Genomic DNA, 23,618 nt, shown 5'->3' on the forward strand with positions numbered 1-23,618 from the left:
CTTTGACCATTCTTTTGTGCTTACTATTGGGTGGCTGCCTTCTGGTTTTCATTTAAACTTTTTGTTATCTTTGGTATTCTCATATAACATTCAGAAAACCTAGACAGCAACAGGAGATAAGGAATCATAAATAGCTTATAAATTGTTTAATGCCAAAGATGAAGGCTTGATAGAAAGATAGGATTTACCAAATCCCTAAAATCTGCTTCTTGGTTGTATTTGTGGAAACAAATTAATAAATTAGGTGGTGTCCGCTAGCCATAATTCCTTTTCTAAGGGCAGTCTCAGAGATGAGATACTACATTCTGGTCTTCTTTAGGTGACTTGATTATAAATATGATGTTTCTCTTCTTTTAGGATTTGTGGATATAGAAACACCAACATTATTTAAGAAAACTCCAGGGGTGTGTATAAAACTTATTCATCTTTCTAATATTTTCTCCTTAATATCTGTTTCTAAAAGACTGTCATTTTGTTATTCTCTTGACTTCAGTTTGACTCAACAAGTATTGGTTAAGCTCTTGCTCTTTGCCAAGTGCTCTTCCAGGCCCTGGAGTTTGAAAGACAAAAAGGTAAAATAGCCCTTGCTCTTAAGGAGTTTACCTTTTCCTGGAGTGGTACCACATGTACACAGATAAGTCCATAGAGGGTAACTCAGCAAGATAATGAGCACCATCAACTTAGTAATGAAGAAAGGCTTCACCTCCAAAGATTACACATGAGCTGAGCCTTAAAGGACATAAGGCTTCTGAGAAGAAAGGGTAATCCAGGCATCAGAGACAGGAAGTGGTATGTCAGGTTCAGGGAATAGCTAGAATGCTAGTTGAACTACAACAAAAAGTCGGTTGTCATGAAAAAATCAGGGAAAATGGGTAGGAGCAAGAATATAAACTGCTTTAAATGCCCACCTCTGAAATTGTTTCTGTGCCCAGAGGAAATTATTTTTGAGCCTGAGAGTAACGTCAGACCTGTGCATTAGGAAGGTAATTTTGGCAAATGTGAGGGGAATGGACTGAAGAAGGGAAAGCCTGGAAGCAAAGAGGGTAAAGTAGGAAGTAGTGCAGGTGAGAATTGATAGTGAACCAGGGTGGTAGCTTCGTGATGGGAAAAAATGCAAGCGGTATCTTAAAAGGTATTTAAGCTAGAATCAATAAGGCTTAATAATTGATAGTATCAAGAGGATAGGGAGAGGGAAGAGTCAGTGAAGCCAGGGTTGTCAGCCAGTATAGCAGTCAATATATGATGCCCTGAACAGAAATGGAGACATTTGGAGCAGAACACTAGAACATGCTTAGTTTGAAGTATCTATGAAAAGGAGGTGGTGATGTAGCAGACAGTTGGCGATATGCAACTGAAGTACAAGAAAGATTAGACTAGATCTGTAAATCTCCTGTATACATCTCCAATGCCTGGATTGCACTCTTTCCTCAGAAGCCTCATGTCCTTCAAGGTTCAGCTCACGTATCACCTTTGTTGGTGAAGTCTTTCTTCAGTCTCCAGGTTGTTGGTGCTCATTACTTCCTTGAGTTACCTCATATGGACTCATCTGAGTACATATGGTACTACCCCAGGAGAAAGTAAACTCCCTAAGGACAAGGACTATTTTGTTTTTTCTTTCAAGCTCCAGGGCCCGGAACAATGCCTGGCAAAGAGCAGGTACACATATATATAGAGAGAGATGGGTAGATATATAGATTTATAGATAAATACCCAGCAGATGAGAGCAAGCTGGGTCCAACTTTTTTGTTGTATTTTCCTGTTTCTTAGACACTTAACTGATATTAGTTGATAAAGGCTTAGGAAAGGTACACGTTGAATCCTTGTACTCTACATTTGGTTATCTTTCATCCAAAAGATCTAGGAAGAGTACCGAATTACCTAGCTTTAGTATTTCTTGCACAAAATTTTATTGGCTTAGTAACTATAATTTAAGCAGCAATTCAAAAAGCATTAATTGAGTGTATACTGCTTACAAGAAATACAGTGAAGTAGAGAAGGCATAAAAAAGATAAATAAAAATAGTCTCTGTTTTTAATTAGTTTATCATTTCCATGAAGTATACATTTAAATATAGGAAATAAGTTTATATGAATAGAAAGTAATATACAAAATAATCTTGATTGTCCAGCTGATAGACCAGAATTTCTTTTTAACTGCAACTTGCTTGATCTTAGTAATATAGAAGAGTAATATCCACAGAATTATACTTTGTATTTAATTTTCAACAATGTCCACATTCTTTTCCTGGCTTTGATATCAGGGTGCAAAAGAATTTGTGGTGCCATCAAGGGAACCTGGAAAGTTTTATTCTCTTCCTCAGAGTCCTCAGCAATTCAAGCAGCTTTTGATGGTTGGAGGTTTTGACCGGTAAGATTTCTTTAATCTAATTATAACCAAAAATAGGAATTTTAGAAATTCAGATTTCTGAGAAGGGCAGGATATTTACAGGTATTTGGCAAAAACCTGTAAACTAAATTGAGATTCTGTACTGATAGATTGATTACCAAAATATTCCACTACAGATTTAAGAACTCTTTATGTGAGGGACAGAAGTAAAAAATAGGTTTAATGAATTAAGAAGTATTTATTCAGAGACTGCTTATGTGCCAGAAACAGTGTTAAGTTCTAGAGATACAAATATAAAGAAATAATATCTCCTTTCCCAAGGAATTTACATTCTAATGGAGAAGATTACAAGTATATGTAAAATACATAGAGCATAAATGCAAAGTTAGTAAAGGCAAAGTAGTTAAATACAAAGTAGTATCAGAGGGATAAGTAGTTGCAGGGATCTGGAAAGGCTTAATACAAAAAATTGATGCTTGCTTGGGACTTCTCAGAGTCAGAAATAAGAAGGGAATTAAATTTCTGCCATACAGTATGTTTACTACAACCCCAGAAATCCACATAGTGTCAGTGTCTGTGCAGAACAGAGAGAAGACTGAATTTGAAAGGGCAGGCAGGGAAATAATGTTCATCTAAGCTGGAAATAAAGGTTGGAGGAGCAAGGTGATATTTTATTTTATAGGCAGTAAGAAGCCCCCAGAGTTGATTGAATGGCAAAAATCACATGGTCAGATCTGGACTTAAGGAAAAATACTTTGACAGAAGCGTGGAAGATAGGAGTAGGGAGAAACTTAAGGAAGGTCAAGTAGGAGGCCTTTGCAATAATCTAGGTGAGAGATTAGGAGGGCCTGAACTAAAATGGTAGCTATGTGAGTGGGAAGTGGATTTCAGAGGTATTGTAAAGTTCAAAAATGGCAAGATTTGGCAATTGTTTGAGTATGTGGAAAAGTCCAAAGCAATGTCAAGATGATAAACCTTGGAGACTGGAAGAATAATGGTGCCTTTGGCAGAAATTATAAAGATTTACAGGAAAAGATGAGTTAAGTTTTAGACATACATAGTGAGTTTGAGATTTCTCTGAATCATCCATTTTAAAATGCACAATAAAAAAGTGGTGATAGGATCATTGCTTGGGGGAAAGAATAGGACTAGTCAGTAGAGATGTCTGAGTTATCTGCCAGGAGATGATGAATAAACCCATGGGAGCTGACAAGGTTACTTAGAGGGAGAAGAAAAAAGGACCAAAGACAGAACTTTGGATGGTGGTTTTATGAGCGGGAGCAAATACAAAAGGTAGGAAGTCATAATCAGTAAGTTTCAAACTACAGTTAGAGGATTTGGTAGAGATGGTGAGCTAATAAAGGAGACTGAGAAGGAGTGTGAGACAGGCGGCAAACCTGGGGAGAATTGTGTCACAAAACCCCAGATAGAAGAATGTCTGGAAGGAGAAAGGATGGTCAGCAGTGTCAAATACAGGAGATGAGTTGAGAAGGATAGGCCTGAGGAAAAAAAAACTACCAGATATGGTAATTATGAGATCCATGGTAACTTTCAGGAGAACATTTTCAGTTGAGTGATATGAAGTATATAGAAGCCCAGTTGTAAAGTGCTGAGGAATAAGTGAAAGGAGACAAATGAAGCCGTAAAAGGAAACAGCTTTTCCAAGGAGTGCCATCATGGCAAGAATGGAGAGATAACAGTCAATAGTTTACGCTGAAGGTAATAGCAAGGGACAGTTTTTCAAGGATAGAGGAGAGTTGGTCATGTTTGAGGCAGTAAGGAAGGATCTGTCTGATAGAGAAAGGTTCAAGATATTGAAAGTAGAAAGGATAGAGGATGAAATCTGCTGTAGAAATGGGAGCACATAGTATCAAGTGAAAGGCCTTGGCAAAGAGAAGGGCCACTTGTCTGTCAGAGACTGGGGAGAAGGAAGAGAGAATGGAAGATTATGTCAAGGAATTTTTTAAGATGGGGAGAGAGAACTCACCTCAAATGACCTCAGTTTATTTTTCTTAGTAAAGTAAGGCAGAAAAGTGAGGGTGGATAGTTTAAAAGAGAGGAATGGGAAGGTTGAGGAGGAAAGAGAAGGTTTGGAATAGCTTCAGATAGGCTAAGTGATTAGATTGGAACAACAGCAAGAATGGAAGAATGCATCTTCCTGATGTCACATTCATTCTCATTTGTATTTTTCTGGTGTGATAGCATGGTTCTTTGGTGAGAAATGAGCAAGTCTTTCTTGCAGAGTTTAAATTAATGGTGTTCTTATAATTGCAGATACTTCCAAGTTGCCCGTTGTTATCGAGATGAAGGTTCTAAGCCAGAAAGGCAACCTGAATTTACCCAGGTATTACCAGTTTATTCATCTGAATTTTATAGATTCAGGCCAGACTGATGTTGTATTTGTGTTAAGTACTATTAAGCACAAGTTATCATCACTCTAATATGTGCTGTGAGAAATATTTCTAAGACCATACTGGCTTTTATGTTTTATCTTATTTCTTCTTTAATTTTAATCATATGTCCAACCTAACTTCATTTCAGTCATAGTTCAGATTTGTCCATCTTTGACCCATCCAGTTGGTGGACTGTAACTTGTTATTGAACCAAGTTACCAACGGAGTATCGAAGTTTTCTTTTACCTTTTAATGATGCCCATATTTATTGATAAAATACTGAAAAATCCCTTCTATTTCAACTTAATTTAGTTATCAAAACATGAATTTGGGGGCAGCTAGGAGGCTCAGTGGATTGATGACCAGGCTTAGAAACAGGAAGTCCTAGGTTTAAATATGGCCTCAGACACTTCCTAGCTAGCTGTGTGACAAGTCATTTAATCCCAATTGCCTAGCCCTTATTACTCTTCTGCCTTGGAAATAATAGTTCATATTGATTCAAAGACAGAAGATAAGGGTTTTGGAAATAAAAAAAACAACAATCGAGATATGGTATCTGTGTAGAAGTCCACTAATTTTTGTCATTTATGTACCGTGTGTGTACAAAATCCTTTGGTTTCTAAAAAACAAAATTTGGTTTTAAATATTATGAATGAATGAATGAATGAATGAATGAAACTAATGAAATAAATGAATGAATGAAACTAATATCCAGATGATGTTATCTTGATTTCAGATTGACATAGAGATGTCTTTTGTAGACCAGGCTGGCATCCAGAAATTAGTCGAAGGTTTGCTTCAGTATTCATGGCCTAAGGACAAAAATCCTCTTACTATTCCTTTCCCATCTATGACTTACACTGAAGCTTTGGACTTCTATGGGACTGATAAACCAGATACTCGCTTTGGAATGAAGGTAATTCTTTCTCCTGTGGAGTATTTTGAAGCATTCCTGCAATCTTCATCTTAAACTCATTTTGGAGTTGGCAGTCAGTTGTGTGCTGTGGCACTGCTTTCTAACCAACCAAAATGAGAAATGAGCAGAGGTGTCATATTCAAATAGAAACATCTCTGTGGGCCACATATTTACCTAAAAAAACAAACCACAAATTCACATTATTTATGTTGCATTTTATTTTTCTTTATTTTGTTAAACATTTCCCAGTTACATTTCAATCTGCTTTGGGTTGCACATGGGAGTTTTGTGGGTCTGAAGGGGCCCACATGAATTTGATATCTCTGACTTAGAACTCTGTGATACTACTGCTGGGTCCTTCTCTTCACTCTAGTACTACATTTTAAGGCAGTGATTTTAGTAAACGGAACTTAGACAGCTTAGAGACAGCTAAGTGGTACCATGGATAGAATGCTGAGCCTGTACAATCAGCCTGGGCAAGTCTTTTAGCCTCTTTCTGCCACAGTTTCATCAGCTGTAAAATGAAATCTTTGCACCTGCTTCCCAGGGTTGATGTGAAGATCAAATGAGATATTTGTAATGTGCTTAGCATAGTACCTGGCACATAGTAGGTGCTATATAGATGCTTATTCCCTTTCCTTCCCCTCCAACTTCAGACATAGATACAAATGACAATCTTAACAGCAGAATTGATGATATGAAAATAGAAAGTAATAAACATTAGTGATGGATGGATTCTGATAATCTGGGAAATAGTAATTTTTTGGGGGTCTTATATATACTTCTTATTTCACTACTCTGAGGATATCTCAAGCAGGATGTTAGTGAATTCTGATGCCAAATATAGCTGTTTTTTCTAAATCCTCTAATTAAAATAATCTTAGTATAATTGTAATAGAATGGGTACTCATCATTTCAAAGGAAAAATCCTATTCTTAGCATTAACACAGAGATTAAGAATATTTTTCTGACCACAAATTTTTGACTAGAGACATACTTTGGAAGATAAATGTGTGCAAATTTTATTTATTATTATTATTGTTATTATTTTCACATTGTTAGAAAAATACCTAATTTTTATCTTCACTAAATTATTTAAATTCAATGTGAATTTAATTGATTGGAAAGAATATAATCCTTAAAGTAGAACATCTATTCTAAATGTCATCAGTGTTTCCTCATAGAGTCTAATTTATCTAATACTGCTATTCTGTGCCTTGGTAGACTATTTGAATTACCTTGTTTGTACTTTTAGTCAGTCAGTCAGCAGATATTTTTAACCACCAACTATATGTGATGCTAACCATTTGGGATTCAGAAAGGAGCAAAAGATAATTTCTGTCCTCAAGGAGCTCACGTATAGAGTTCAAGATGTCTAAAAGGCATTTGGAGATTGAAGTCAACAAAGAGGTAGGGGTAGGAAAGGTGGAATTGAGAATTGTCAGCATAAATACAATAATTACATTAGCAAAATTATTAAAATACAAAATATAAACTTTGCTATGACTCATGTGTTATTTTGTTGCCCATTTTTGTATTCATCTGCCAGATTGTTGATGTCAGTGACATATTTAGGAATACAAAGATTGAATTTCTTCAAGATATGCTTAAGGAGCCCCAAGGTGCCATCAAAACCGTCTGTATTCCTGGAGGAGCAGTAAGTAATATTTTGCTACTAATGAAACAATCCATTCAGGAAACAGACATGTGCCATATAAGTAAGTTGGTTCAAAAACAAATTTCATCAAAAAACTTTTAATTTGGAATTTAAATAATATCTATAAATGTCATGGCTTCATTAGGCACCTAGAAAATCTTCTTATGTTGATACAGTTGTTAGAAACATTGAGTTCTTTTAACCACTCAAAAGTTACAAATCTAGGATCTGTCCTGGTATTCTCCATCAACAAGGTTTGACCACTCTGGGCTGACTAGAGATTGAAGTATTTTTAGCTGATTTCATTTTCAGTCTTTTAACATCAAAATAGTATTTTTTAAATCTTACAAAGTAACATAAGGTAATTTATTCTTTTATTTTCAAGATTGATTGTTGGGAATTTTTTTGATATGCTAAAGGCCCCTAAGGAGCATTTTAAATTTATTTTAGATATAATAAACTACATTTGTTATTCAGTTGATAGTATACATTTGCTCTACATTAGCAGTAGAGCTGCTTTACTTTATCAAAATCCTAGCTCAAAAAAGTCATGTTTCTTGGATGAATGAATACCAACAAAAGTATTTTAATTGTGGAACATCAGAATGCCTGATTTTTGCCCCTATTTGTACACATCTGTATATTAGACAGAAAACGCTCATATGAGAAGGACAAAATCAGTCATAGACCATAGGTAAAACCTAACTAACCAAGTATACAGGATATGAGAGTTTTAAAAATAAGAATGTTTAGGGGGCAGCTGGGTAGCTCAGTGGATTGAGAGTCAGGCCTAGAGATGGGAGGTCCTAGGTTCAAATCTGGCCTCAGACACTTCTCAGCTGTGTGACCCTGGGCAAGTCACTTGACCCCCATTGCCTACCCTTACCACTCTTCTGCCTTGGAGCCAATACACAGTATTGACTCCAAGACGGAAGGTAAGGGTTTAAAAAAAAAATAAGAATGTTTATTTTCTGAAAATAACACTGTTCAAAAACAAATTCACTATTTTGAACCCAATTTAAGCTCTTTTAAATTAACTTGAATGTTTATTAAGCACTAAATCGAGTTCTGCCCTTATCCTGGTCCTGTTTGCAGATTTGTAAACTACATTAGAGCCTTCTCATTTGTGTTAAACATTTCACTTCATATCCTGGGGCTATCCAAGTCATACCTCCCCTTAAAACTCCTGAAGCAATGCTTATTTGTGATAAGTATTTTTTATCCTTCCAAATCCCATTATTTTTACGATAGCAAAAAGCCTTGATACTTTGGCTTAAATGGAATCATATAGTGGCAAAGCCCAAAGATACAAAGTGAGTGAGTTTGGTCCTGAAACCACAAAATCATATCTTTTTCTCCAAATCATAAGTTTTTCATGTTACATTATAATAACGGATTATATCACTAGAACACTGCTTTTGTTTTTAATCAGCCATTTTGAAAGTTTAGATATTAGGCATGATTATAAAATAATTGTGGAAAATTGTGTTAACCAACATTATAAAATTATCAGGATATTCCCCTTTGAGAGAATAGATTGTGTTTGTATTGCTTAAAATAGCTGGGAATGCTTCTTTTTTTTTTATTTTTGCTTTTTTTAATTTGGAAATTTTAATTTAATTCATTAATTTAGAATATTTTTCCATGGTTACATGATTTATGTTCTTTCCCTCCCCTCCCCCCAACCCCTTTCTGTAGCTGACATGCAATTCCACTGGGTTTTACATGTGTCATTGAGCAAGACCTATTTCTATATTTTTGATATTTGCACTAGGGTGCTCATTTAGAGTCAGTATCCCCAACCATATCCCCAACAACCCATGGGATCAGGCAATTGTTTTTATGTGGGAGACCAATAAGAGAAATAGAGTCTACTGTAGCCTTCTAGGAAAACTTTAAGTTCTTAGTAAACCAGCACTTAATGAGTTAACAGCCTTTTTTCACTCATCAGAATAAAGCTGCAGCTGTGGGTATATCTCTCTAACTGCTCCAGGTGTCCCAAGGTCACAGAGTGGCAAGCTCAGGCAAAATAACTTTTAGATAAAGTGAGGCTCATTTTTAACCTTGAGACTTTTTCTCATCTGGCATTATCTTCATAAGAAAATTCTTTGTAAAATTATAACTTTATTGTGCTTTGATATGACATAATTTGTGTTCTGAAAAACGTGAAGTTTCAGGGGGGTTCTTTTGTGTGAAATGAGTCTTGAAGTATACATAATAAACTCCATGCTGTAAGAGAGCAGAGAAGCAGCTATGAGCTAACAGAAAGATCTCCCATCAACTAAACTGTCTTTATCAGATTATCTGGAGATGATAGATAGATCTCGAGATTTTTATTCTGTGTTTCTCCTCCCACAGTTCTTCCTCTGAATGTGGCTAGTTTTCTTTCTCATAAGCCCCTCAGAATTGATCTGGATCATTGCATTGCTGCTAGTAGAGAAATCCATTATGTTTGATTGTACCACAGTGTATCAGTCTCTGTGTACAATGTTCTCCTGGTTCTGCTCCTTTCATTCTGCATCAATTCCTGGAGGTTGTTCCAGGTCACACAGAATTCCTCCAGTTCATTATTCCTTTCAGTACAATAATATTCCATTACCAGCAGATACCACAATTTGTTCAGCCATTCCCCAATCAAAGGACATCCCCTCATTTTCCAATTTTTTGCCACCACAAAGAGCGCAGCCTATATAGATGTTTTTGTACAAGTCTTTTTCCTATTATCTCTTTGGTGTATAAACCCAGCAGTGGTATGGCTGGATCAAAGGGCAGGCAGTCTTTTAGCGTCCTTTGGGCATGGAACTTTTCTTTTTAGAATCACCTTCAGAAATAGTAACTAAGCACAGAATAAAATGATTCATTTTTCTTGAATCACAGATGATTCTCATTTCTTTCCTTTTTCTCCTCTTCAACTTGGCTTAATTCTACCTCACCCCCATTTCTCTCCAAGAGGCCTCAGATTTCCTGGCTCACAAGTACTGGGGCTTGGGCCAGAGTAGCAGTAAGAAGTACAGAGAATTCCTGGTGCTCCACTTCACCCCTCAACGTATGCACACACATGCACATATACACACAGAGACATGCATGCATTTTTCCATGAGCAATTCCTCTAGACAAATTTACAGAATGCATCAGACTGAATCCTGATTAGGAAACCCAAGAAAAAATCATAATGAGTCATTTTTCTGTCTTGGGACAACACAAGGAAACAGAGAAGCATCCCCAGACATTGGGTTTGGGGTCTATTCAGGAGTCTGCTGAGTGAACCATTCCAACATATGAAGAAGCTGTGTGCTAGGGCAAAAAGAAATCCCAGCTGCAGCACAGAGGAGGGACTTAAACTTGTGTAGGTGCAGGAATAAGTGCCAGCAGGCATCTCTGCCACTCACTACCCAGTTTCAGGTCACAGATCCAGGGCAGACTGAGGAAGGGATATGTGCCTAGGTTGGTATTCCAGAATAAGAAGTCATAGGTCCTAGATTATATATGAAGCAAGGAACAAGTTCAAAAGAAAGTAGCTTATGCAAAAATTAAAGTAGAATTCCTTGATGAAAGGAAGCAAAAGTTGTTTATATTTTTTACACTTTAAAATGTTTTTATAAATGAATTGTAATCGCCAGAGGAAAATAATGGGAAGGGAAGTTAAGAGCTGTGGATGAAAGGAATGTAAAGGGGATTAGCTTATAAAAAGAGGTATAGAACTTTGCCCAAACAGCAAACTTTGAAAATTAGAATGGATCAAATAAAAGTGATTCCATGAAACAAGAAGAAATATTAAAAACAAAAGTTAAAATACTAGAAAAAAAAACAGAAGAAAATATATGACGTCTCTATAGCAAAAAGAAATAACCTGGAAAACAAATCAAGGAGAAAAAATTTAAGAATCATCAGACTATCTGAACACTATGACCAAAACAAGAGCCTAGACATGCTATTTCAAGGAATCTTAAAAGAAAACTTCTCAGATCTCTCTGAACCAGAGGACAAAGTAGAAATAGAAGAAACCCACTGGTTACCTCCTTAAGGAAACTCTCAAATAAAAACTTCCAGGAACATCATAGCCAAAATTGAGAGCTTCCCAATCAAATAAAAAAAAATGCAAGTAGTTAAAATTCAAATACACAAGAAGTACACATGATTCAGCAGCCACCTCTATGAAGGAATGGAAAACTTGAAACATGATAATCCAGAAAAGCAAAGGATATGGGCCCAAAGCCAAGAAACATTTACCCAACACAACTTGACTACAATCCTACAAGGGGGAAAAGGAAATTTTAATCAAATAGAGGAATTCTAAGCAATCATAGATTCTTTGATTCACAAACACATCAGTCAAAAGAGCATAGAAAGGTAAACATGAGCAAATGATAAGAGACTACGTAAAGGCATTAACTGTTATATTCTAATAGGAGGAGATGGTCTGTGTGCTCTCCTGAACTCTGTCAGAGTGGCCTAAGAGCGGTTTTGTTATATCCTAATAATCTTAAAAAAAAAAAAAAAAAGAATGGAAAGAGACAGGAAGAGAAACACACAGCAATCTGTCTCCTCCCAATAGCTTACCCACTCTGTCATTCCTACTCTTTCACTTATCTTCAATCTCTTCTAGCCTGCTGGCTCATTCCCTACTGCCTACAAACATTCTCACATCTCCCATATTCTGAAAAAACCCTCATTTGATCCTTCCATGCCTGTAAATTCTAGTCTTATATCTCTTCTGTCTTTTGTGAACTCCTTGAAGCGACCATCTACAATTAGTCTCAACTTTCTCCCTTCTCATTCTTCTTACCTCCTCACAGTCCAGCTTCTGCCTTATCCCACCAAAATCCCTCCCTCCAAAGTTACCAGGAACCTCCTAGTTGCCTAATCTAATAACTCTTCTCCATCCGTCAGTCTCTTGACTTCTATAGCCTTTGATGCTGTTGCTCACTCTCCTCAATACTATTCCCTTTAGGTTTTTAGAGCATCATCTCTTGGTTTTCCTCCTGCCTGTCTTATTGTTCCTTCCCAGCCTCCTCTCCTGGATCCTCTTCCAGACCATGCCCATCAGAGATCTGTCTGTCCTGGGGCCTCTTATCTTCCTCTATACTGCTTCACTGGTGATCTCATCTGCTCCTATGGATTTAATTACTATCTCTATGCTGATGATGTTCAGCCTTGCATCTGTCTTTCAGATATCTCAAACTGGATGTCCAGGAGACATGATATATGCAAAACAGAAGTCATTATCTTCTCCATAGACCCTCTTCTCCCTCCCTTCCCTATTACTACAGAGGACAACACCATCCCCCATGTCCCTCAGGCTCCCAACCTAGGAATCATCCTGGATTCCTAGCTATTTCTCACCTCCTGTATCCACTTTGTTGCTAAGACCTGTCGCTTTCACCTTTGAAGCATCTCTCAAATGCTCTTCCTTTTCTCCTCTGATACCACCACCACTCTAGTACAGGCTCTCATCATTAATCACCTAGATTATTACAATAGCCTGCGGGTGGGTCAGCCACTCCAATCCCCCCTCCATTCAGACCCCAAAGTTAATTTCCTAAAGTACAGATCCATCATCATCATCATCATCATCATCATCATATCTCTCTCTCTCTCTCTCTCTCTCTCTCTCACACACACACACACACACACACACACACACACACACACACACACACACATCCCTTCCTTAAACTGCAGTGGCTCCCTATCACCTCCAAGATCAAAGACAAAATGCTTTGATTGACATTCATAACTCTTCATAAATAACTTTAGCTGCCTATAGCCTAGTCTTCTTGCACCTTACCCCCTGACATTTATTCTTCAAACCAGCAACACTGGCCTCTTGACTGTTCTACAATCAAGATACTTCATCTCAGATAATTTTCTCTGGCTGTCTCCCATGCCTGGAAAATTCTCCCTCCTCAACTCTACCAACTGCCTTCTCTGAAGTTCTTTAAGTCCCAACTAAAAGCCTATCTTCCACAGGAAGCCTTCCTCAACCCCTCTTAATTCCAGCACCTTCCCTCTGTTATTTCCTTTTATGCTGTCTATAGCTGAACACCCATACACCAAGAAAACAGGATTGTAGAATAATGTGCAATATGTTCTATTATTACTATTTTTAATGTTGATAATGGCTTACTATGTTTAATTTATCAATTAAGCTTTATTAAATGTGTGTATGAGAAAATCATGTATATGGGGTCAGCAGTTCACTTGGATATCCAAAGTTTCAGCCATTCAAGTTAGGTTTTGGGATCTATCCTCTGCAGACACAGGGACCCTACTCTATTTGTTTACATGTTGTCTCCACCATCAGAACTATAAGCTTTTCTTGTGGCAGAAACTGCCTTTTGCCTCTTTTTGTATCCCCAGCACTTAATACAGCGCCCAACACATAATAGGATTGATTTAATGTGATATAGTAGTACTGTACAAAAACATTTGTTTATAGGGGCAGCTGGGTAGCTCAGTGGAGTGAGAGTCAGGCCTAGAGACAGGAGGTCCTAGGTTCAAACCTAGCCTCAGCCACTTCCCAGCTGTGTGACCCTGGGCAAGTCACTTGACCCCCATTGCCCACCCTTACCAATCTTCCACCTATGAGACAATACACCAAAGTACAAGGGTTTAAAAAAAAAACATTTGTTTATTAATAAAATTATTTTAAATAAATTACTGAAATAAATATAATAGATGAAATGAAAATTCTTCATTAATATAACATTTATAGCAACTCTTTTTGTAGAGGCAAAAACAGACATTGAGATGCTCGTCAATTGGGGAATGGCTGAACAAGTTTTGTTATGTGATAGTGATAGAATACTATTGTTCTATAAAAAAAATGACAGGATGCTCTCAGAAAAACAGGTAGAGACTTATATGAACTGATGCAAAGTGAAGTGAGCAGAACATTGCAGTACACAGTGACTGCAATATTGTATGATCATTAACTGGGATTCTCTTCTCAGTTATACAGTGATGATGAAAAATGCCATCTGCCTCCAGAAAAAGAACTGACAAAGTCTGAATGCAAATGAAAGCATACTTTTTAAACTTTATTTTTCTTGTGGTTTTCTTGTTTGTATTTTCTTTCATGACATGACTAAGGTAGATATTGCACATGATTGCACATGTATAATCTATACCAAATAGCCTTCTCAGGGAGAGGGTAGCAAGGAAGGGAGAGAATTTGAAATTTATAATTAAAAAAAACATGTTATGAAGTGTTTTTATAGGCAATTAGGGAAAAATATTGAATATCTTTTTAATGAATGTTCAAAAAAATAAATAATAAGCTGGAAGAAAAAGGATGCTTTGTATACTTTTTTTTTCCAGAAAGCCAATTGTTAAACATTTATCAGTACATCACTATATGGAAGTAACTTTAAAAAATTGGAAAGTAGTTGTACTTATGAAGTTTAGATCTGCCACAGCTAATATATACTTCAGACTTATGCTCATCTGAAAGGTTAATAAACTGTTATTTAATCATTATGCTCCATTTCCAGCCCCTGAGGAAGCCCTTCATAGTGTGACAGTATGGGGAAAGAGGAGGTATCTCTACTAGTAAAATAGACACAATAGGTACTGAGTAAATGTTTAATGATAATTATGATGATTCTAATAGAAAAAACTAATCAGATGAACATAAGTTCAGTTAACTGAAGACATGAGAAATATTTTTTTCAAAGACACAGATTTTATCTTTTCTTCATTTTCTACTTTTTGTGGAATACTTCAAACTTGATATTCAACAGCACCATATATATGAGAAATATTTTTAAAGTTCCAAATCATCAAAATATGAATATTCTGTTCTTGAGGAGCTATTATCTGTTTTTCAGAGTATGTTATTAGTGATTATTACAGAGATCAAATGAAAAAGTTAGCACTTCCTACTGAGTCCTTACATCCCAAAGAGAAACCATCAACAAATGTGAGATACATAACTGAAATAACAAATAGTACAGTAACAAAGTTCTGAATAATTATCATTCAGCAGCAGAAACTAGTTTTATAGAGTTCCTCCATATTGTAAAATGGCAACGAATTCATGTCCCATTTAATATATCTTATATATGGCTATAAGTTTGTGAAACTATAAGTTTGTGAAAACTCCTCTTATGTTTTTCTTTCTTCAGAAATATTTAAAGAATAAAGACTTTGAGACCATTAAGGAATTTGCTGTTAATCATTTTAATCAGGTAAAAAGGAAATGTGTTTGTAATATTAGAGACTTTTTTTAAACTTCTTTTTTATGATAGGGAATTTTAATTAGTTTCATCTTAACTCTCATGGAAGAAGCATTAAACTTGGAATTTGCAGAGCTGGGCCCAAATGCCAGCCCTACCGCTTTTGAGCTCCAAGTCATTCAGTCTCTCCAAGCCACCATGTCTCTAAGATGAGGATACCCTTCTTTGGACTATCTGCCTTATAATAAGGCCTATTTGTCTAAGCCTTTATTATTACATCACTAAAATTCATTTAAATTATTAAACCATATCTAGTCTAAAAAGTTTTGCTATTTAATGGAGCCTTCTGGTTTTTTTACCTTGCTGTATAATGCTATTCATGCCTTTGCATCATTCTTAGTTTTTAATGGTTTAAAAATCAAAATGTGTATTCTTTAAAGTCAAAGCTTGAGTTGAAATCCTGTCTCAGACACTTTCGGTGTGACCTTAGATAAGCCACTTAACCTTGTTTGCTTCAATTTCCTCATTTTTAAAAAGAGAATAGTATTTTGGTGAGGCTTTTGCAAACTTAAAATACTATTTAAGTGTTAGCTCCTATTAATTATTTGATTTAACAAACAACTTCCTTTCCCAAATTGATATTCTGAACACATTTTCTCACAGAAAAGATATCACTAATTACCAACCTTTATGCCTATTTTTCTCATCTCTGTTAGTCTGTGCCTGCATTAAGAGTATGAATAGGGAACAGGTGTTTTTCATTCTTTTTTTTTTTGGAACAGGTGTTTTTCAAAGATCATTTTCTCTAGCAGACCACATCTTTACAGTCATAGAGTTGACCTAAAGATAAAGAGAAGCAATCCAGCTCTGTTAATAGTTTGTTGGGTTTTTTTTCAGAGCTTTTGACTCAATAAAACACAATACATCTTTGATAGCTCCTCCCTAGCAAAGGATCTCCAAAGATTTGATTTATAAAATGGTTTTAAAAAACCCACATAGGGGTAGCTGGGTAGCTCAGTGGATTGAGAGTCAGGCCTAGAGATGGGAGATCCTAGGTTCAAATGCGGCCTCAGACACTTCCCAGCTGTGTGACCCTGGGCAAGTCACTTGACTCTCATTGCTCACCCTTACCACTCTTCCACCCATGAGCCAATACACAGAAGTTAAGGGTTTAAAAAAGATAAAAAATAAATTTAAAAACCCACATAAATTAAACAGAAAATTACCTCTTGCTCAACAAAAGCCCTTTGCCAAATTTGTTGAATGATTTTTAGCAGATAAGCATAACTTTTTCTTCACCATAGGAAGTTTCACCCTTATTTCTGAAGACCAGTGGAAGCAGAAAGTGTCCACTTACTAAGCTCTTAAAAGAAGAGGAGAAATCAGCCCTAATCAGTCTGCTGAGGGTCCAGGAGGAAGACGTGGTCCTGTTAACTGCTGGAGAGCACCACAAGGCGGTAAGGAAGAATACACATGTTGCATTACCAGCTCCCAGCAAAAGCTGGTCCATGGCAGGATATATGGTTGTGACAGAGGCTTACGCTTCCATTCTGTGTAGCACACTTTAGAAATTATGTAGTATTCCACAAAGTGGTGACCCTGTGAGTGAGTTCTTCTATGTTTTGTTAATCCCAACATCTCTATGGAAGTATATATTCATTCCAAATTTTAAAGTGTTTCATAATGTATCTGAATAAAAAATCTCCCTCAGATTCTCTTTATCAGCAAAAGATAACCCTTTGCCTTCTCTTGTAATTTTGCACATAAAGTAAATCTGTTTGGTTCAATATCAATGAATGAAAAGAATAAAAAAAAGTTTTAAGAACTTACTATGTGCACAGAACTGTGCTAAGCACCCAGGATACATTTATAAAAAATAAAACCACCCTTGTTTTAAAGACGTAAAGAAAGCTCTGCTGCAGTACAGAGAGGAAGACCCAGAGCTCCTCAGAGTAGGTAGCAAGGCCCAGAGGCCCTTGGGTTTACAGTTGTGTCAGCTGGAGATGACCAGGCTTTGATCTCCACAAATAGAGCAGAGGCAAAGGGGAAAACAAAGCTGAGAGGGAGCTTCTAGAAGGGCAGGAGAAAAGGGGGTTAGTTACATGATTTCTCTTGCTAATATGTAAGAGCTCTCTTTTATAGTAATTGTCAACACTTTTATGTTTATTCTCCCAATTTGTGGTGGTTTTGCTTTTAATTGTCTCTTACCAGAGGTTCTGAAGTACATCTTGAAAGCCAAATGTAACCCATAAACTCTCTTTTTCCTGTAATAACAATAATGGGTAAAAGACTGAACAACTATAGATTTTATTGCTAGTGAATTCATTTAGAAGATTTGCTTTGTTTTCAGTATAAAAATCCTACTTAAATAGGATACCTTAATATGGATTTACGTTTTGCATGACTGCACATGTATGATCTCTTTCTTTCTTTTCTTTTTTTTTTTTTTTTAACCTTTTTTTTTAACTTCTGTGTATTGGCTCCTAGGTGGAATAGTGGTAAGGATGGGCAATGGGGGTCAAGTGACTTGCCCAGGGTCACACAGCTGAGAAGTGTCTGAGGCTGGATTTGAACCTAGGACCTCTCGCTTCTAGGCCTGACTCTCAATCCACTGAGCTACCCAGCTGCCCCATGATCTCTTTCTAATTTCTTGCTCTCAGGGAAGGGGTAGGAGAAGGAGAAAGCTAAGAATGGTTTTGATATTTTTAAATATAACAACTTTATTTTAAAATATACAACCAGCTAGCTAGTCTAACCATACAAAAGCTGGCAGTGCTTTCGGCATGGCACACAGACTGTGGATTGCCAAGAACTGCTATTTAGCTCTGCAGTGAGTGGTCATTCAATTTTTTTTATACCTCATATTGCTAGGAATTTTTTCCTTAGTTCATCCATGAATCTGCCCTCCTATAATTTCTATCCATTGTTCTTAGCTCTTGCCTGCTGAGGTCAGATACAAAGACCAAACTAAATCTGATCTCTCTTAGACATCAGCTCTTTAAAACTCAAAACCAACCATCCTCCCTCCCGTGATCTGGTACTGCATAACGATAGTAGGTGTGAGACCTTATTGAAAGTAAGAGCCTTGGGAGCAACTAAGCATCTCGGGGGATTAAGAGCCAGGCCTCAGATACTTCCTGACTGTATGACCCTGGGCAGGTCATTTAATCCCCATTGCTTAGTTCTCACCACTCTTCTGCCCTGGAACCAATATACAGTATTGATTCTAAGATGGAAGGGAAGGGTTTAAAAAAAAAAAAAAAGTAAAAGCCTCCCACTCCTATGATCCTAGGCTCCGATTAGTGAGCCTTCACCTCCTATTGCCCAGGCTCAGCCAGCCATCTCCCTGCCACCCTGCCTATTCTTCAGTTGACTCAGCATGGGAACCCCAGAACTCTGAGCTTGGGGGCGAGCATTCACCATCTTGCCTGGTCCCATGCTCACCTCACTATGCATTCACATAGCAGGCTTCTGGCTCCCATCCTCTCCTTCCCTTCCAACACTAGCTCTGGGAACCACAACCAGAGCAACACCACAGTTCCTGGGCAAGTCATTTAATATCATTTCCTCCAACCTCCTTGCCTAAAACACTCCATCCTGAACAGCTTCCCCCTGTTAAGAGTGTAAGCTTCCTGAGGACTTGATGTGGCTTGTGTGCTTATTTTGTACCTCCTAGCACAGGGTATGTATTAAGATACATGCTTTTTTCATTCTTTCCTTGTATATATCCATTCCGATGTGATTGTCTTCATCTGCACCAAATATATGAAGTTCCTGAATATTATATCACCCTGAAACTTGTTGAGAAGGTCACCAAATAGTCTCTTCTCATTTGCCATATTGGTCTCATCACCCTAAGATTTTACCTCCAGTAAAATGGAAAACCTAGCAACAATTTTTGGCTTTTAAATTTTCTTTGATTTGTACTCTGAAGTTCTTTTTCTTGGTATATTTACTTCCTCACTTTTCCCTTTATCACATCCAAAGAGAATCAGTGTCATCTTTCCTATCTGGACCTCCTTTTACTGGGGTACTTTCCACATTAGTAGAACCATACTTGCTCAAAGCCTTGTTAACTCCTGGCAAGTTTGCTTTTTATTCCTTATAAGGTTTAATGTGGTTCACCAATAGAGAACATGGGATAAGTCAAGTGAAGGGCCTGACACTGCTTCACAGTGCCATGTCAGGCTGTAATGATACATAGCCTTTGATGTAGCTCTCATCTGCCAAAATGTCACTGAGTGCTTATCACCTATTAGCGATTTCAGATCTCTCAAGCCCTTGGCAGCAGGTATATTTAGAATAATGTGGTGACAGCAACATCAAAACATATCAGTTGAGGGGAAAGGAGTGAACATGTAATGCCAGCATCAGTCCCTTGCAGAACAAAAGAATTTATCTAATACCTTTAACTTTCTCCACTGGGAAATATTGTTGTTTCATCTGAGCATAAAGCCTCAGGAAAGAACACAGCTAGCTCAACCCTGGAGATTAGTGGGAAAATAGGTATTACCAGCTTATTGCCTCCCTTCACATACTTTTCATCCAAGAAAACAACACTCATTAACTAATAGCCTGTAATTTGTCAGACAATGCTCTACAAATCCAAAGGACGTTAGTGATCGGCAGATCATCACTACGTGCTGAGCCCCTGCATTTAATCTGAGTGCCAGGTAGCTGGATTTCCCCCTCCTTATTCTGTCTGTCATTCACAGTGTTCTGTATTGGGAAAATTACGCCTGGAATGTGCTGACCTTCTAGAAGCCAGAGGAGTAGTGCTTCGTGACCCAGCTGCATTCCACTTCCTTTGGGTGGTGGAATTTCCACTCTTCCTTCCTAAGGAGGAGGACCCCAGAGAACTAGAGTCAGCCCACCATCCATTTACTGCTCCTCACCCCAGCGATGTCCACCTCCTCTACACTGAGCCAGAAAAGGTACCATCAGTCCTTCCAAATAAAGAGGGAAACAGAAGTCAAGGCAAAAATGTTAAAATTCTGCATCAGTCTTCAGTACTGATTTTCACTGTTAGCAATCCGAGAAATATATTAAACTGTTCCAAACATTGCCTGTTTTGAATCAGTAATTAGCAAACTGGTGCTCATTCAGTCCTTAGAATACTTTCTCCTTATAGAACTGAATTAAAGCAGGGCAACAATCTTTTATTATATGAAAATCTCACTTCCTTCTCAGGTTCGAAGCCAGCACTATGACTTGGTGCTGAATGGCAGTGAGATAGGAGGTGGCTCTATCCGAATTCACAAGGCAGAGCAGCAGCAGTATGTCCTGGAGGCAGTGTTAAAGGTAACCTACCCTCATGGGTTCCTCTGCTACCTTCCATGCAATGCTCTGGCATTTAATGAATTTTTTATTTTAATCAAGGATGTTTTATAATCTAAATAAACCAATGTCATTTTGCATCACAAAGTTAGTTTTAGAGTCTGCTGTTATAGTAGCACTCTGCTTTTATAGTCTATATGAGCTTGAGACATTGATGCAGAGCATTTAGAATGTGAATCTGAAAATGTGAAAAGACCTAGAAAGGAGAAAAATCAAAAGGATTTTAATATCATTCATTATATAGCTTTAATTTGAATTTGAAATATGGTAAACCTTGGTGAAAGAAGAGACATTATTCATTTTCTAGTATTTAAAACATACGAAATAAAAATCCAACCTGGTATCCAAAATACAGGCCTAGTATCCTAGAAATTAGACTTATTAAAAGATCTAGGGTAGGTTTAAGGAAGAAAGATTTGAAGAGATCTAGAATTATATCCTGGAAAAAGGTGAATTTTATCAATGGTTGAGGGAGATGTGAATATAAGATGAGTGGAATTTCTGATACTAGATTCCCCAGGAATAGAAAGGGGAAGTCTGTGTAGCTTTAAGATTGTTGTCTTTTTGGCATTATAGGAGGATGTTAAACTGCTTTCTCACCTACTCCAAGCTTTAGATTTTGGAGCACCCCCCCATGGAGGAATTGCTTTAGGTAAGTGCATAAAAATCATTCATTTCACCTAAAAAACAATATGCTAGTTACCTTCTCTTTGCAATGGCTACTTGTCCCTCTTACTTTATCAAGCAAGAATTGGAATGAATTTCAGGCAGCCCAGCCAAATTGTAAATATCCCAACAAGACTTCTGTTTTCCTTTACTCATATGTTTTGAAATAATATCTATTACCCAGTTTGCAATGAACCATCAGTAAATTCTCAGCAAAACCTTGTTTGGATGTTGCTATTCATTATACTAACATTTATTTTTTATTTTCTCCCAAGTACATGTAAAAATTTTTTGGCAGAGTATATATTCTCAGAAAGAAAAAAAATATTTCTAGAAATTGGATTCATGAATCAGATAAAACCCTTAAAGTATCCAATAAATTATATTTGACTCCTTCAAGACTCCTCATAGAAAATTATCTAGTATTCAGATAGAAAGCTGACTATCATTAGTACTTTTTATTAAGTAACTTGAGGTTTCACTTACAGGACTAGACAGGCTTGTGTGCCTCATCACTGGGTCTCCAAGTATAAGAGATGTCATTGCTTTTCCAAAGACCTTCCGGGGACATGACCTTATGAGCAATGCCCCAGATTACTTGTCTCCTGAAGACATAGAGCCCTACCATATCCAGGTCAAGAGGGCAGAAGACACAGGCAGAACAGATGTCCAATCTGTCGTTTGTGAAGCCCAGTCTTCACAACGATTGATCCTTCCAAGCCTCACAAAGACTGAGAATCCCTTCGAGAACCTGGCCTTAGACCAAACTCCTGAGCTTTTGGATAGAAGGAAATCTAGCAAAAACCCAGAGAACAAATGATGAAGAAATGGAACAGAGGGAAGGCATCTCATTTTCTCTCCGTAACAGAACACATCTGATATCACAGACTGAAAGATCCCGAGCTTCTTGGATGGCAAGGATGGGTGAGACAGGCTCTTCTCTGAGATCGAGCATCGCTTCACACTCACCAGGGCACCAGGGACTGTCCACTAGTGCGTCTCTTGGAGTAGAAATGATCAAAATTGTGTCAGGGGGAGTGCTAGTCTGCAAACATCCTGTGTGATTATAGGGTCAGAACAGTTTAGTCTTCTTATCACCGGGGGAGAACCAACTAAATTGTAGCTCTTTAACTTCCGTTGTCTGGAAGGAGACTGAATGCCAGCTCTAAGTCCCAGCCTTGGCTTCATTGGCTATGCATCTGTTAGGTGCTTTTATTAACTACAAACCATAAACAGAGAGGCAGCTAATAAGTTGTGTATTATGGCGAAAGCCCAAGCAAAGACTAATGTCAAGTGTTTTAGAAATGAGCTATTTACATGATTTTAAAGAATAATTTAATACATAAAGGTGACCCTTTTCCCTCATTAGAAGCACTAGTATATGATAATACTAACTAAGATATGTTTGGCATAGTGAAAAGAGCATGAGTTTCAAATTCTGACTGCCACATTGCCTGTGTGATCTTGAGTAAATCATTTAACCCCTCTGACACTCAGTTATAATTCCTCAATTACCCATTTCAGCAGAATGTTGGAAGGAATATCTTATGACCTATAAAGAACTATATAAATGATACTAGTGAAACAGAAGGTTAGTTCAATTAGTCAATGATGAGAGTTGACAATAGACATACAAACAGGAATCTGATTAATTATACTTCCCTGATTTATAATGGGTTATATATATTTGATCCAGAATTTTAAAATAGTTTGATGTAGCTGGCTGTTCCTTAGGTTACAGGTGAGATAAATAAATTCTGGGCCCTATGATCTAGTGAGCAAAAAAATTTTTTTTGTAAATAAAAGTTGTCTTCAATCCTGTTTTGAGTTCTTCATGTAACATGGATGGGGATATACACTATAAAAAAACTAGCTAACCAGTAGATGGTGCTTTTCCCTCAACTTTATCTTGCAATAAGTGTCTCACCTTACTTTGGTGGACATTTAATGGCCAGAAAATGTTTAATGGGAGGACTTTGATGAAAGGTACTTGCATTTTCCTGTTCTGTACCAACTGAAAGTTTTTTTGAAGTGAACTGAATACCTCCATTAGGCAAAGCAGTCCCATTTTTTCAGCTACCTCACTTTCATCAACATCTAGTCACCCTTTCATAATATTGTTAAAT

At 37.2% G+C, this 23,618-nt stretch overlaps 1 protein-coding gene across 1 annotated transcript in view; it reads left to right on the plus strand.

Annotated features, from left to right (window-relative positions):
- DARS2 (aspartyl-tRNA synthetase 2, mitochondrial) overlaps positions 1-23,307 on the plus strand; it is a 34,588-nt gene extending 11,281 nt beyond the window's left edge. Inside the window, exons 7-17 of the mRNA XM_044671907.1 lie at positions 358-404; positions 2,261-2,367; positions 4,621-4,690; positions 5,476-5,655; positions 7,205-7,312; positions 15,439-15,501; positions 16,794-16,946; positions 20,205-20,423; positions 20,680-20,790; positions 21,403-21,478; positions 21,981-23,307. Of these exons, the coding sequence (XP_044527842.1) occupies positions 358-404; positions 2,261-2,367; positions 4,621-4,690; positions 5,476-5,655; positions 7,205-7,312; positions 15,439-15,501; positions 16,794-16,946; positions 20,205-20,423; positions 20,680-20,790; positions 21,403-21,478; positions 21,981-22,312 (1,466 nt within the window). The 3' untranslated portion in view covers positions 22,313-23,307. The remainder of the gene's footprint in view (positions 1-357; positions 405-2,260; positions 2,368-4,620; positions 4,691-5,475; positions 5,656-7,204; positions 7,313-15,438; positions 15,502-16,793; positions 16,947-20,204; positions 20,424-20,679; positions 20,791-21,402; positions 21,479-21,980) is intronic.
- The last annotated feature ends 311 nt before the right edge of the window (positions 23,308-23,618 follow it).

This window comes from Gracilinanus agilis, chromosome 4 (genome assembly GCF_016433145.1).
Source record: "Gracilinanus agilis isolate LMUSP501 chromosome 4, AgileGrace, whole genome shotgun sequence".
Taxonomy (NCBI): domain Eukaryota; kingdom Metazoa; phylum Chordata; class Mammalia; order Didelphimorphia; family Didelphidae; genus Gracilinanus; species Gracilinanus agilis.